At 40.1% G+C, this 16,835-nt stretch overlaps 1 protein-coding gene across 4 annotated transcripts in view; it reads right to left on the bottom strand.

The window, feature by feature from the left end:
- The window catches only part of DNAH5 (dynein axonemal heavy chain 5), a 362,294-nt gene that overhangs the window by 179,659 nt on the left and 165,800 nt on the right, over positions 1 to 16,835 (bottom strand). For all 4 annotated transcript variants that reach the window (XM_032279092.1, XM_032279095.1, XM_032279094.1 and 1 more), the window contains 2 exons: positions 15,624 to 15,777; positions 8,203 to 8,366 (listed from right to left, as the gene is read on the bottom strand). In XM_032279092.1, the coding sequence (XP_032134983.1) occupies positions 8,203 to 8,366; positions 15,624 to 15,777 (318 nt within the window). The remainder of the gene's footprint in view (positions 1 to 8,202; positions 8,367 to 15,623; positions 15,778 to 16,835) is intronic.

Raw genomic sequence — 16,835 nt, 5'->3', positions numbered from 1 at the left:
GTGCCTCACTGACATTGGTGTTGGCTACGGCCATGGTGTTTAAAAAGCCTCCTTAGGTTTCTGATATACTCTATAGCAGCAGTCCTTGATCCTTTTGCCGCCAGGGACTCGTTTCATGGAAGACAGTTTTTCAGTTTTTCCACAGTCCAGGGATGGAGGTGGCTTCGAGATGATTCCAGTGCATTACATTTACTGTGCTCTCTACTTCTATTATTATTGTTCATTTATATTTCTATTATGATTACATAATGAAATAATTATACAACTCACCATAACATAGAATCAGTGGGATCCCTGAGCTTGTTTTCCTGCAACTAGATGGTCCCATCTGGGTACAATGGGAGACAGTCACCGATCATCAGGCATTAGATTCTCATAAGGAGCATGCAACCTAGATCCCTCACATGCACAGTTCACAATACGGTTTGTGCTCCTATGAGACTCTAGCTGCTGCTGATCTGACAGGAGGCAGAGCTCAGGTGATAATGCAAGTGATGAGGAGCAGCTGTAAATACAGAAGAACCTTCGCTCACTCACCTGCCATGCACCTTCTGCTCTGCAGCCCTGTTCCTAACAGGTCACAGACTGGTATCAAGGTTTAGGGACCCCCGCTCTATAGCATAGGCCTTCGAAATGCCCATCAACTAAATCAGAGCAAACTTGCAAATATTTGCTACAGAAAATCTTGGCCCTTCCTCTAGCTTCAAGGAAGTGGGGTGGACATCCATGTAAGCACCATTTTGTTTAGACTCTTCAACTTTCCTAAACGTCTGCCAACTTCCACATCTCCCCAGCTGAATGCCGAAGACCGTGGATGTGTCCTTAACCAGCCGTGCAGACTGCCTGTCCGCTGGATCCCTGTCAGGGTTTACATCTCTCACGTCTTCTGCTGCCCAGTATCTTCCACCAACATGGACATGAAAGTGATATTCATGGAGGATTCGTTAAAGTATACACAGTGATTCATTCCCTTAGTGCCCCGGATGAAGCCATTCCATGAGAGAGGCTCATGTTTGACTCACACTGTGATAAGAAAGTAGATGAAGATACTGCTCTGGGTTCCCTTTTAAAAGGATATACAAGAGAAATTCCTCCAAATTATCAATTTGAGGACAACAAAACGTAATGTCTCCCCATGCAACTTTTATTTTATGAATCCTGTGAAGACTGTACCTATCATATGTCACCCTTTACCTTGGGCCCTAGGAAGGTCTTTGGTCTCTAATAAATCTAAGGTCCATTTATAGTTTGTCTCTGCACCAATTTTACCATCTCAGCTTATTAGTCCTTCTTTTCCTTTGACCTTAACTTTCCCATTGCATTATTATTTCTCAGCAGCTACCTCAAAATTTTTTTTGGTTAGCCAAGAATAAATAAGTAATCCCTGCTGCTTACAAGTAGCCTCATACAGGTCTTTTTTGTTCCATAGTCACTTTAGCATAGTCACTTTTTTTGCTCAACTTTAATAAACTCCTCTATGTATTTCGTCAAGATCCTGCCAAAGCACCATCTGAAGCCCAGTATTTTCGCCATTACCCCTGTCTACAAGGGCAGCCTGGCTTAGATGCCCTGAGTCCCACAGTCCACAGGACAAGCTGGCTATTCACAGGACACTATTACAAGTCATGAGGCCATCAGGAAGTATTCACGGGGAAAGATCAACTGTCTCCCAGAGCAGGCCAAGGAGAAGTCATTATTTAAGTTAAATGTTCAAGTGCTTGAGTTTAATTTCCTGAATTGTCAATGTACACTTAGCATATTACTATGTAACATATTTCTACTTACATTATTTTATTGTGATTAACCAAGAGAAAAAAAAAAGTTTATGACTCTAGGAATTCATTAAACCTCCATACACATAAATGTGTGTGTAGATAGATATTATGTTAGACATTTTCTAATATAATCCTGATGGCACGTATATGCTAAACACTGTTTCATATAATGAGTATAATAAAATACTTTGGGTCTATAGATTGTTATTCAAGAAGAATATCAGAAAAATAGGTATATGCCCCTCCCCCCGCCCGGAGAGAGAGGGAGCTGTAAGCGGGAGCAGCTGGGCAGCCCCTACTCCATGACCAAAGAGAGAGAAAGCCGAAAGGCGGAGACTGCGGGGTGCGGCTGGGTGGGTCCCTACCCTCCCCCACAAACCCCAGAGGGCTGAAGCTCTGACTCTAGTGGGTTGCGTAGCCAGTGCCACAGTCTGATATGAACCCTGAATGATCCGGCCCAGTGCAGGAAGGGCAAAACCCACCACTGGAGGGGTGGGACTGGTCTGCATGTTTTAACAAAAAAAAAAAAAACAGGAAGCCTACGTAGCAACGGGACGGCATTCTTGACAACCCAGCAGCACCTATAGGTCAGCAGAAGAGGCCGGCCTAATCTCCCAGCTTAAACAAAAAAGACACAGGAAGCTTCCCTAGTAACCTGAAGGAGTCCCTAGAAACCCAGTGGCGCCCCCACAGGCAGACAAGCGACCTCATCAAGCAGCTCTCTGACATCACAGCCAGGTAAATCCACAAAGATGGGGAAAAAAACAGCGCAAAAAAGGTGAAACCATCAGAGACCAGAACACCTCTTCTCCTTCAAGGGATCACAACTCCTGAACAACACAGGATCACAACTTGACCCAGAAGGAGTGTGAAGAATTGGAAACAGAATTCAGAAGGTGGATAATAACAAACTTTTCAGAGCTAAAGGAACACATTCTAACTCAATGCAAAGAAACCAAACACCTTGAAAAAAGATTAGACGAAATGCTAACTAGAATAACCAGCTTAGAGAAGAACATAAACGACTTGATGGAGTTGAAAAACACAGCACAAGAACTACGTGAAGCAAACACAAGTTTTAATAGTCAAATCCATCAAGCAGAAGGATATAAGAGATTGAAGATAAACTCAATGAAATAAAAAGAGAAGGCAATACAAGAGAAAAAAGAGTGAAAAGAAATGACAAAGCCTCCAAGAAATATGAGATTATGTGAAAAAACCTAATCTACACTTGATCAGTGTACCTGAATATGACAGGGAGAATGAATCCAAGCTAGAAAACACACTCCAGGATATTATCCAGGAGAACTTCCCAAGCCTAGTAAGGCAGTCCAAATTTCAAATTCAAGAAATACAGAGACCTCCACAAAGACATTCCTCAAGAAGAGCAACCTCAAGGCACATAATCGTCAGATTCACCAGGGTCGAAATAAAGGAAAAAATGCTAAGGGCAGCCAGAGAGAAAGGTCAGGTTACCCACAGAGGGAAGCCAATCAGACTCACAGCAGATATCTCAGCAGAAACCCTACAAGCCAGAAGAGAGTGGGGGCCAATATTCAACATCCTTAAAGAAAAGAACTTTCACCCAGAATCTCATATCCAGCCAAACTAAGTTTCATAAGCGAAGCTGAAATAAAATCCTTTATGAACAAGCAATTGCTCAGAGATTTCATCGCCACCAGACCTGCACTACAAGAGCTCCTGAAAGAAACACTAAACATGGAAAGGAACAAGTACCAGTCACTGCAAAAGCAAACCAGTTGGCAAAGACCAAAAATACAATGAAGAAAATGAGTTAACTAATGAGAAAAAAAAACAGCAAGTAACAAAATGGCAGGATCAAATTCACATATAACAATATTAACGTTTAATGTAAATGGCCTAAACGTCCCAATCAAAAGACACAGACTGGCAAAATGGATAAAAAGTCAGAACCCATTGGTGTGCTGTATTCAAGAAACCCATCTCACATACAAAGACACACATTGACTCAAAATAAAGGGATGGAAGAAGATTTACCAAGTAAATGGAGAACCAAAAAAAGCAGAGGTTGCAATCCTAGTCTCTGATAAAATGGACTTCAAACCAGCAAAGATCAAAAGAGACAAAGAAGGACATTACATAATGGTAAAAGGATCAATCCAACAGGAAGAGCTAACTATCCTAAATACATATGCCCCCAACACAGGAGCACCAAGATACATAAAGCAAATTCTTAATGACTTAAAACAAGATTTAGACTCCCACACAATAATAGTGGGAGACTTCAATACTCCACTGTCAATATTAGACAGATCAACGAGACAGAAAATTAACAAGAATATCCAGGACTTGAATGCAGAGCTGGACCAAGCAGATCTAATAGACATACAGAATGCTCCACCCCAAATCCACAGAATATACATTCTTCTCAGCACCACATTGCACTTACTCTAAAATTGACCACATCAATGGAAACAAATCGCTCCACAGCAAATGCAAAAGAACAGAAATCATAACAAACAGTCTATCAGACCACAGCACAATCAGACTAGAACTCAGGATCAAGAAACACACTCAAACCTGCACAACCACTTGGAAACCGAACAACTTGCTTCTGAATGTTGACTGGATAAACAGTGAAATGAAGGCAGAAATAAAGATGTTCTTCGAAACCAATCAGAATGAAGACAAAACTTACCAGAATCTCTGGGACACCTTTAAAGCAGTATTGAGAGAGAAATTTATAGCAATAAATGCCCACCAGAGAAGAGAGGAAATATCTAAAATTGACACGCTATCATCAAAATTGAAAAAACTAGAGGAACAAGATCAAAAAAACTCAAAAGCTAGCAGAAGACAAGAGATAACTAAGAATAGAGCAGAACTGAAGGAGATAGAGACACAAAAAACCCTTGAAAAAATTAAGAAATCCAGGAGCTGGTTTTTTGAAAAGATCAACAAAATAGACAGACCACTAGCCAGATTAATAAAAAAGAAAAGGGAGAAGAATCAAATAGATGCAATAAAAAATGATAAAGAGGATATCGCCACAGATACCACAGAAATACAAACTACCATCAGAGATTACTACAAACAGCTCTACTCACATAAACCAGTAAACCAGGAAGAAATGGATAAATTTCTAGACACTTGGACTCTACCAAAACTAAACCAGGAGGAAGCTGAAACCCTGAATAGACCAATAACAAGGGCTTAAGTAGAGGCAGCAATCAACAGCCTCCAACCAAAAAAAGTCCAGGTCCAGACAGGTTCATAGCCAAATTCTACCAGACATACAAAGAGGAGCTGGTTCCATTCCTTCTGAAACTGTATCAAACAATACAAAAGGAGGAGATCCTCCCTAACTCATTTTATGAGACCAACATCATCCTGATACCAAAACCAGGCAGAGACTCAACTAAAAAAGAAAACTTCAGGCCAATATCCATGATGAACATCAGTGTAAAAATCTTCAGTAAAATACTGGCAAACAGATTGCAACAGCACATCAAGCAGCTTATCCATCACAACCAAGTATGCTTCATCCTGGGGATGCAAGGCTGGTTCAACATACACAAATCCATAAAAGTAATCCATCACATAAATGGAACCAAAGACAAAAACCACATGATTATCTCAATAGATGCACAGAAGGCCTTTGATAAAATTCAACAGCCCTTCATGCTAAAAACTCTTAATAAACCAGGTATTGATGGAACGTATCATAAAATGATAAAAGCTATATATGACAAACCTGCAGCCAATATCATACTGAACGGGCAAAAGCTGGAAGAATTCCCTTTGAAATCAGGCACTAGACAAGGATGCCCTCTCTCACCACTCCTATTCAACATAGTATTGGAAGTTCTAGCCAGAGTGATCAGGCAAGAAAAGAAATAAAGCATATTTGATTAGGAAAGGAGGAAGTCAAACTGTCTCTATTTGTAGATGACATGATTGTATATCTAGAAGACCCCATTGTCTCAGCCCAAAATCTTCTCAAACTGATAAGTAACTTCAGCAAAGTCTCAGGATACAAAATCAACGTGCAAAAATCACAAGCATTCCCACATAGCAATAACAGACAAACAGAGATCCAAATCAAGAGGGAACTCCCATTCACAATTGCTACAAAGAGAATAAAATACCTGGGAATACAACTATCAAAGGATGTAAAGAACCTCTTCAAGGAAAACTACAAACCACTGCTCAAGGAAATAAGGGAGGACACAAACAGATGGAAAAACATTCCATGCTCATGGTTAGGAAGAATAAATATTGCAAAAATGGCCATACTGCCCAAAGTAATTTATACATTCAATGCTATCCCCATCAAGCTACCAATGACCTTCTTCACAGAACTGGAAAAAACCACTTTAAACTTCATATGGAATCACAAAAGACCCCACATAGCCAAGACAATCCTAAACAAAAAGAACAAAGCCAGAGGCATCACACTGCCAGACTTCAAACTATGCTACAAGGCTACAGTAATCAAAACATCATGGTACTGGTACCAAAACAGAGACATAGACCAATGGAACAGAACAGAGATCCCAGAAGAAACACCACACGTCTACAACCATCTGATCTTTGACCAACCCAGCAAAAACAAGCAATGAGGAAAGGACTCCATATTTAATAAATGGTGTTGGGAAAACTGGCTAGCAATGTGCAGAAGGCAGAAACTGGACCCCTGCCTGTCACCTTACACTAAAATTAACTCCAGATGGATCAAAGATTTAAACATAAAACCTAACACCATAAAAACCTGAGAAGAAAACGTAGGCAAAACCATCCAGGACATAGGCGTAGGCAAGGACTTCATGACTAAAACACCAAAAGCAATGGCAATAAAAGCCAGGATAGACAAATAGGATCTAATTAAACTCCACAGTTTCTGTACAGCAAAGGAAACCATCATTAGAATGAACCGGCAACCAACAGAATGGGAAAAAATTTTTGCATTCTACCCATCTGACAAAGGGCTAATATTCAGAATCTACAAAGAACTAAAACAGATATACAAGAAAAAAACAAACAACCCCATTCAAAAGTGGGTGAAGGATATGAACAGACACTTTTCAAAAGAGGACATATATGAGGCCAACAAACATATGAAAAAATTCTCATCGTCACTGGTCATTAGAGAAATGCAAATCAAAACCACACTAGATATCATCTCATGCCAGTTAGAATGGCAATCATTAAAAAATCTGGAGACAACAGATGCTGGAGAGGATGTGGAGAAATAGGAACACTCTTACACAATTGGTGGGAGTGTAAATTAGTTCAACCATTGTGGAAGACAGTGTGGCGATTTCTCAAGGATCTAGAAATAGAAATTCCATTAGACCCAGCAATCCCACTATTGGGTATATGCCCAAAGAACTATAAATCATTCTACTTTAAAGACACATGCACATGTATGTTCATTGCAGCCCTGTGTACAATAGCAAAGACCTGGAACCAACCCAAATGCCTATCAATGATAGACTGGACAAAGAAAATGTGGTACATATACACCATGGAATACTATGCAGCCATAAAAAACAATGAGTCCGTGTCCTTTGTAGGGACTTGGATGAATCTGGAAACCATCATTCTCAGCAAACTGATCCAAAAACAGAAAGCCAAACACCATATGTTCTCACTCATAGGTGGGTGTTGAACAACAAGAACATGTGGACTCGGGGAGAGGAGCATCACACACAGGAGACAGTTGCGGGGGGTAGGGGAAAGACAATGGGGGGTGGGGAGGGACGGGAGCGTGGGGAGGGATAACATGGGGAGAAATGCCAGATATAGTATGCACCTAAGGTAAAAGAAATTTTTTAAAAAAAAGGGTAAAAGGGGCCAGGCACAGTGGCTCATGCCTATAATACCAGCACTTTGAGAGGCCAAGACAGGCAGATCACCTGAAGTCAGGAGTTCGAGATCAGCCTGGCCAATATAGCAAAACCCCATCTCTACTAAAAATACAAAAAAATTAGCTGGGTGTAATGGCGCATGCCTGTAATCCCAGCTACTTGGGAAGCTGAGGTGGAAGAATTGCTTGAACTCCAGAGGCAGAGGTTGCAGTGACCTCAGATTATACCACTGCACTCCAGCCTGGACAACAGAGTGAGACTCCTTCTCAAATAAATAAATAAATAATAAAAGTAGGTGTATTAATTTTTAAAAGGAGGGACTGTATGAGAATGTTTATAAGATCTTATCCCAGTGATGGAAGCAGCCTTGAGTCCTATGAGTGCAACATCAGGACAAATCTAGCAAGCGTTTGATGAGAATACAAGGCTTCAAAATATCAGTTTCATCCGTGCAACAGCTTTATATATGAATTAAGCCTTAGCAAAAGAAAATAAATTTAGCTACTGCTATCTAGTCTCTCCATAACCTTTTGTCTCAAGGATACTGAGAGCTTTCAATAAGCCAGTGAACTTACCCAGTAAGGGATTTCTGGCATATTTCCAACTGGTCCAGCAAGTGTGGCAACAGCTGCCCCAGGGTCTCATCTCCAACACAGCACTGAACTACGTTGGGAACTTCATGTGCCCGAGTCATGATCTTCACCCAAGATTTATCTATGTTAGAAAAGCGCTTGGCTTCCTATGAGAACAAGGTAACAAAGCACACTTAGATTCGTACATATCTGTGATCTCAAAGACAGAGTATCTCACACTCCTCCAGCTGAGGCTAGAGTCTTAACCTGTCCAGATATCCAAGCAATGTATGACTAATGTCACACACATTTTATTTAAGTTCTTATTGGGCTTTCTGTGCCATATCATCCCCTGTATTAAGAATCCTTAGCTCAACCTAGGTACTCCCATGATGTTAAGTTAAAACAAGATATGAATACAAAAGTAATGATAAAATTCAAGAAAATATGAAAAGAAAGGACACACATTTCTTTTCATGAGTTATCTCTAAATTAAGTACATATCCTATTTTTATATTTTCTATATTTAGCACTAGATTGTTTATATAGAAAAAATATTTTAAAATGAAGATACAAAATTAATTCCAGTATAACCATAATATTGTAAAAAAAAATTTTTTAATGGAAAATGCACAGATTGAGATGGCAGGAATCATATAAATTTTCTTCTTCTCCTTTTTTAAAGACAGGGTCTCACTCTGTTGTCCAGGCTGGAGTGCAGTTGCTTAATCACAGCTCACTGCAGCCTCCATTTCATGTGCCACCATGCCTAGCTAAATTTTTTTTTTAATTTTTTGTAGAGATGGGGTTTCACTGTGTTGCCCAGACTGGTCTTGAACTCCTGGGCTCAAGCAGTCCTCTCACCTTGGCTCCCAAAGTGCTGGGATTGCAGGCATGAGCCACCGTACCCCACCCCCAATTTTCATTTTCTGCCTTAAAGCTTTCTGTATGATACCAATGAGAAAATACTTCCTAATATGAAAGGAAAAAACTACACCTAGCACCTTAAATATTCTACATGAATATTTCTAAGTCCAATTTTAGATTTTCTTCATCCATTAAGAGGAAAAACATGGGATTCTTGGGCAAGATGGCCAAATAGGAACAGCTCTGGTCTGCAGCTCCCAACAAGACCAATGCACAAGGTTGGTGATTTCTTCATTTCCAACTGAGGTACCCAGCTCATCTCATTGGGACTGGTTAGACAGTGGATGCAGCCCACGAAGGGCAAGCCAAAGCAGGGTGGGATGCTACCTCACCCAGGAAGCGCAAGGGGTTCGGGAACTCCCTCCCCTAGCCAAGAGAAGCCATGACAGATTGTGCAGTGAGGGATGGTGCCATCTGGCCCAGATACTATGCTTTTTCCCATGGATTTAACAACCTGCAGACCAGGAGATTCCCTGAGGTGCCTACACTACAAGGGCCCTGGGTTTCCAGGACAAAACTGGGCGGCTATTTGGAGAGACACGAAGCTAGTCTGCAGTTTTTTTAATCATACCCCAGTGGCACCTGAAATGCCAGTGAAATGGAACCGTTCACTCCCCTGGAAAGAGGGCTGAAGCCAGGGAGCCAAGTGCTCTTGCTCAGCAGATCCCACCCCCACAGAGCCCAGCTAGCTAAGATCCACTGGCTTGAAATTCTTGCTGCCAGCACAGCAGTCTGAAGTCGACCTGGGACTCCTGAGCTTGGTGTGAAGAGGGGCATCTGCCATTACTGAGGCTTGAGTAGGCTGTTTTCCTCTCACAGTGTAAACAAAGCTTCTGGGAAGTTCAGACTGGGCAGAGCCCACCACAGCACCATAAAGCCACTATAGACAGACTGCCTCTGTAGATTCCTCTTCTCTGTGTAGGTTATCTCTGAAAGAAAGGCAGCAGCCCCAGCCAGGGGCTTATAGATAAAACTCCCATCTCCCTGGAGAGTACCTGGGGGAAGGGGTGGCTGTGGGTGCATCTTCAACAGACTTAAACATTCCTGCCTGCCGGCTCTGAAGAGAGCAGAAGATGTCCCAGCACAGCACTCAAGCTCTGCTAAGGGACAGACTGCCTCCTTAAGTGGGTCCCTGACACTGTGCCTCTGGATGGGGAGACACCTCCCAGCAGGGGTTAACAGACACCTCATACAAAAGAGCTCTGGCTGGCATCTGGTGGGTGCCCCTCTGAGACAAGGCATCCAGAGGAAGGAGAAGGCAGCAATCTTTGCTGTTTTGCAGGCTCTGCTGGTGATAACCCAGGCAAACCAGGTCTGGAGTGGACCCCCAGCAAACTCAGCAGACCTATAGAATAGGGACCCAACTGTTAAAAGGAAAACTAACAAACAGGAAGCAAGAGCATCAACATCAACAAAAAAACAACCACACAAAAACTCCATCAGATGGTCACCAGAGGAAAGACCAAAGGTAGATACATCCATGAAGATGAGGGAAACCCAGCACAAAAAGGCTGAAAATTCCAAAAACCAGAAGGTATCTTCTCTTCCAAAGGATCACAACTTTTCACCAGCAAGGGAACAAAACTGGACAAAGAATGACTGCTGAATTAACAGAAGTAGGCTCCAGAAGGTGGGTAATAACAAACTCCTCTGAGCCAAAGGAGCATGTTCTAACCCAATGCAAGAAAGCTAAGAATCTTGACAAAATATTAGAGGAAGTGCTAACTAGAATAACCAGACCTGATGGAGCTGACGAACACAGCAAGAGAACTTCATGAAGTGTATGCAAGTATAAACAGCCAAATCAATCAAGCAGAAGAAAAGATATCAGAGATTGAAGATCAGTTTAATGAAATAAAGCATGAAGAGAAGATTAGGGAAAAAAGAATGAAAAGGAATGAACAAAGCTTCCAAGAAATAAGGGACTGCATTTAATTGGTGTACCTGAAAGTGATGGGGAGAATGGAACCAAGTCAAAAACACTCTTCAGGACATTATCTAGGAGAACTTTCCTAACCTAGTAAGACATGCCAACATTCAAATTCAGAAAATACCACAAAGATACTCCTCAAGAAAAGCAAAGCCAAGACAGATAATCGTCAGATTTACCAAAGTTGAAATCAAGGGAAAAATGTTAAGGGCAGCCAGAGAGACAGGTCAGATTACTGACAAAGGGAAGCCCATCAGGCTAATAGCAGATCTCTCTACAGAAACCCTAAAAGTCAGAAGACAGTGGGGGCCAATATTCAACATTCTTAAAGAAAAGAATTTTCAACCCAGAATTTCATAACCAGCCAAACTAAGCTTCATAAGTGAAGAAGAAATAAAATTCTTTACAGACAAACAAATGCCGAGGGATTTTGTCACCACCAGGCCTGCCTTACAGGAGCTCTTGAAGGTAGCACTAAATATGGAAAGGAAAAACTGATACCGGCCATTGCAAAAACAAACCAAATTGTAAAGACCATCGACATTATGAAGAAACTGCATCAACTAATGGGCAAAATAAGCAGCTAGCATCATAATGACAGGATCAAATACATACATAACAATATTAACCTTAAATATAAACAGGCAAAATGCCTCAATTAAAAGACACAGACTGGCAAATTTAACAAATAATCAAGACCCAATGATGTGCTGTATTCAGGAGACCCATTTCATGTGCAAAGACACACACAGGCTCAAAATAAAGGGATGGAGGAATATTTACCAAGCAAATGAAAAGCAAACAGTAGCAGGGGTTGCAATCCTAGTCTCTGATCAAACAGACTTTAAACCAACAAAAAATCAAAAAAGACCAAAAAAAAGGGCATTACATAACGGTAAACAGATCAATGCATCAAGAAGAGCTAACTATCCTAAATATATATATACACCCAATACAGGAGCACCCAGATTCATAAAACAAGTTTTTAGAGACCTACAAAGAGACTTAGACTCTCACGCAATAATAGTGGGAGACTTTAACACCCCACTGTCAATATTAGACAGATCAACGAGTCAGAAAATTAACAAACATATTTAAAAAAAAAAAAAAAAAGCCCAGGACCAGATGGATTCACAGCCAAATCCTACCATGGGTACAAAGAGCAACTGGTTCCATTCCTCCTAAAACTATTCCAAACAATAGAAAAAGAGGGACTCCTCCCTAACTCCTTTTATAAGGCCAGCATCATCCTGATACCAAAACCTGGCAAAGTCACAATAAAAAAAAAAAATTTCAGGCCAATATCCCTGATGAACACTGATGCAAAAATCCTCAATAAAATACTGGGAAACTGAAATCACATATTAAAAAGCTTATCCATCACAATCAAGTCAGCTTCAGCCCTGGGATGCAAGCCTGGTTCAACATATGCAAATCAATAAACATAATCCATCACATAAACAGAACCAAAAAACCGCAAAACCACATGACTACCTTAACAGAGTTAGAAAAGGCCTTCAATAAAACTCAATACCCCTTCATGCTAAAAAAGACTCAATAAACCAGGTATTGATGGAACATAACTCAAAATAATAAGAGCTACTTATGACAAATCCACAGCCAATATCATACTGAATGGGCAAAAGCTAGAAGCATTCCCTTTGAAAACCAACACAAGAAAAAGATGACCTCTCTCACCCATTCCTATTCAATATAGTATTAGAAGTTCTGGCCAGTGAAATCAGGCAAGAGAAAGAAATAAAGGATATTCAAATAGGAAGAGAGGAAGTCAAATTATCTCCGTTTGCAGATAACATGATTATATATTTAGAAATTCCATGGTCTCAGACCAAAAACTCCTTAAGCTAATAAGCAACTTCAGGAAATTTTCATGATACAAAATCAATGTGCAAAACTCACAAGCATTCCTATACACCAATACTAGACTAACAGAGAGCCAAATCATGAGTGAACTCCCATTCACAATTGCTACAAAGAGAATAAAATACCTAGGAATACAACTAACAAGAGATGTGAAGGACCTCTTCAAGGAGAACTGCAAACCACTGCTCAAGGAAATAAGAGAGGACAAAAACAAATGGAAAAGCATTCCACGCTCATGGATAGGAAGAATCAATATTGTAAAAATGGTTATACTTCTCAAAATAACTTACAGATTCAATGCTATTCCCATCAAGCTACCATTGGCTTTCTTCACAGAAATAGAAAAAAAACTACTTTAAATTTCATATGGAACCAACAAAGAGCCCATATAGCCAAGACAATCCTAAGCAAAAAGAACAAAGGGAGGCATCACACTACCTGACTCAAACTATACTACAAAGTGACAGTAACCAAAACAGCATGTTACTGATACCTAAACAGAGATATAGACCAATGGAACAGAACAGAGGCCTCAGAGGCAACGCCACACATCTACAACCATCTGACCTTTGACAAACCAGACAAAAACAAGCAATAGGGAAATAATTCCCTATTTAATAAATGTTGTTGGGAAAACTGGCTAGCCATGTGCAGAAAGCTGAAACTGAACCCCTTCTTTATACCTTATACAAAAATTAACTTAATATGGATTAAAGATTTAAACATAAGACCTAAAACCATAAAAACCCTAGAAGAAAACCTAGGCAATACCATTCAGGACATAGGCATGGGCAAAGACTTCATGACTAAAACACCAAAAGCAACTGCAACAAAAGCCAAAATTAGCGAATGGGATCTAATTAAACTAAAGAGCTCTGCACAGCAAAAGAAACTATCACCAGAGTGAACAGACAACCTACAGAATGGGAGAAAATTTTTGCAATCTATCCTTCTGACAAAGGGCTAATATGCAGAATCTACAAGGAACTAAGCAAATTACAAGAAAAAAAAAATCCCACCAAAAAGTGGGCAAAGGGTTTGAACAAATACTTATCAAAAGAAGACATTTATGTGGCCAACAAGCATATGAAAAAAAGCTCATCATCACTGGTCATTAAAGAAATGCAAATCAAAACCACAATGAGATACCATCTCACACCAGTTAGAATGGCGATCATTAAAACGTCAGGTAACAACAAATGCTAGAGAGGATGTGGAGAAATAGGAACGCTTTTACAGTGTTCGTGGGTGTGTGAATGAGTTCAACCATTGTGGAAGACAGTGTAATGATTCCTCAAGGATCTAGAACTAGAAATACCATTTGACCCAGCAATCCCATTACTGGGCACATACCCAAAGGATTATAAATCATCCTATTATATAGAAACATGCACACATATGTTTATTGCAGCACTATACATAACAGCACAGACTTGGAACCAACCCAAAGGCCCATCAATGTTAGACTGGATAAACAAAATGTGGCACACATACACCATGGAATACTATGCAGCCATAAAAAGGAAGGAGTTCATGTCCTTTGCAGGGTCATGGATGAAGCTGGAACAGAAAACCAAACACCGCATGTTCTCACCCACAAGTGAGAGCTAACAATAAGAACATATGGACACAGGGAGGGGAACATCACATACAGGGGCCTGTCGGGGGTGGGGGTCAAGAGGAGCAATAGCATTAGGAGAAATACCTAATGTAGATGACAGGTTGATGTGTGCAGCAAACCACCATGGCCTATGTATACCTATGTAACAAACCTGCACGATCTGCACATGTATCCCAGACCTTAAAGTATAATAAAAAAAAAAAAATCCAAACCTACTATTTATAACTTTAAGAAAAGAAGAAAAAAAGCATGCACAAATACAAATCAAAAATAAAGTAAAATTTTAGTGAGTGAATAAATTTCACTATTGCCTCCAAAATAAATGGTCTGCAGTCTATAATTTGATCTGTCTTTTGTAATCAAACTGAAAACTAACCAAAGAGAAACCTATGCGATGAAAACATTTAACATAATCATGCTTCTAAAACTGAAATATATTGTTAAAATGTTATCATCTTCCATACAGCTTAAGGTAATTGAATAAGAATCCTTGAGAATTGGTTAAAATGTTCATTTAAAAATCTCAAAATATATTCCATATATACCTAGTAAGATGATTACGATTTGATGAAAAATACATATTCGACATCTTGAAAAGTTCTTTTTGTTTTGGAGATTTTTTCTGCACATTGCCACCCCTCAATTTTACAGTACAGATATAATTGGGTACAATGTATACTATGCATTACTTTAAAATGTCAGCAATAGAAGAACAAATTAGCCTAGAATTGTCAAGATAACTGCACTATAATTCTACACTGTTCCAAATTGTACCTTGAAATTATCTAAAGAAGCAGATCAATTACACGACCACTGATTCTTTGTTTTTTTAACCCTCTATTTCCTATCAAACCTCCACAGTTTTTCTTACTCTGACTGTCACCCCTTTCCTTTCCACAATTCCTCATTCCCTTTGAAGAATAACACCATTAACAGTAACAACAAAAAGACTGAGGGGAGCAGTTCAACAGAAGTTAAATATTATTGCATTATTTAAGGGAATATTTATGCTTAGATCTTTCTCTGAAAAATCTGATGAAATCACAAAGTAGATTATGAAACCTTGGGCAGCTGCTTGGCAATGTCTCCTCCCACAAAAACGGCTTCTAAATAAATCCACAGGTTTTGCACCGTCATCCAGCGCTCGATGATGTCTGTTGAGTTGGAAAGGTACTGCACCCATTTTTGAATCTGAGCTTTGAATGGCATATTGTACCTAAAATAAGAAACAGTTTCAGGATTTGGTTTTGGTTTTTGTCATGCTGTTGTTTTAAAGCCAAAGAGGTTTGTAAAAATCTTAATTTTGTATCCTCTTTCTTTATAACCTTAACTATGTTCTTTTTAAATGATGGCTTTTAAAATGATGCAACCAAGTGATTAGTTCATCCCTATCTATTGTGCATTGTTAAGTCTAGCTTTTTCCCTTTTGATCCAGAGCTTAGAGAAGGGTGGGAGATTTACAATCTAGAGAGTAGCTCAGGCATAAGACTTGATTCCACCAAGCTTCCAGGGTAATACATTTACCCTCAGTGCTGCTATGGCTGAGAATAATATTCACTCTACTGAGCTTCTGTGCCTATTTCATGGGGTCTCTGGTTTTTCATAGAATATGGAGCCATTATAGAACCATCAGGGGGGACCAGACAACTAATGCAATCTTCAAATATGATAACATCTGGACTCTCTCCTTAGCTTCCCCTTTTCTGAGTCTCTTTCTAACTTCCCCCACACTTGTGTCCAACCCACTCACGTTTGATGTACATGTGTGCAAGGTTACTGCCTCTTCCATAGTTAATCTGTCTTCCCCTTTTCCTCTTTGAGACAGGCTGCCTTCCAGTGGCCTCCCAATGTCCTTTTCTCTTTCTGCCCTTCGATGTGGGCTCATAATTACCCAACTAAATTACTGAATTTCCCAGTTTCCCATTGCAGTCATGTGCAGTCACAAGGCTAAGTTCCACATCAACAGAGCTTCATCTTAGCTGAACACTGGAATCATCTCGCCAACATTAAACATGACTGCTGCCTGCCTGGGTCCTACCTACAGAGACTGATTCAATGGGTCTGGGAAGTGACCCTGGCATTGGGATTTTTTTAAGTTCTTTCAGTTGCAAAGACTGAGAACCACTCTTCTACATGAAATGTGAGTAGTGGCATTGGATATAATGGATAGTATGGGAAATAAGGTCACACCTTGGAAAGACTGAGTGTGCTAGACCAAGCTGGGGTCCCTGATGATGTGGTGAAGCCCCCATTCCAACCTGAACCATCTACCTT

Source organism: Sapajus apella, unplaced genomic scaffold (genome assembly GCF_009761245.1).
Source record: "Sapajus apella isolate SASKATOON/1434 unplaced genomic scaffold, GSC_monkey_1.0 scaffold11, whole genome shotgun sequence".
Classification (NCBI taxonomy): domain Eukaryota; kingdom Metazoa; phylum Chordata; class Mammalia; order Primates; family Cebidae; genus Sapajus; species Sapajus apella.
Note: the sequence above shows the minus strand (reverse complement) of the source record. Positions and strands in the feature narration are given on the sequence as shown.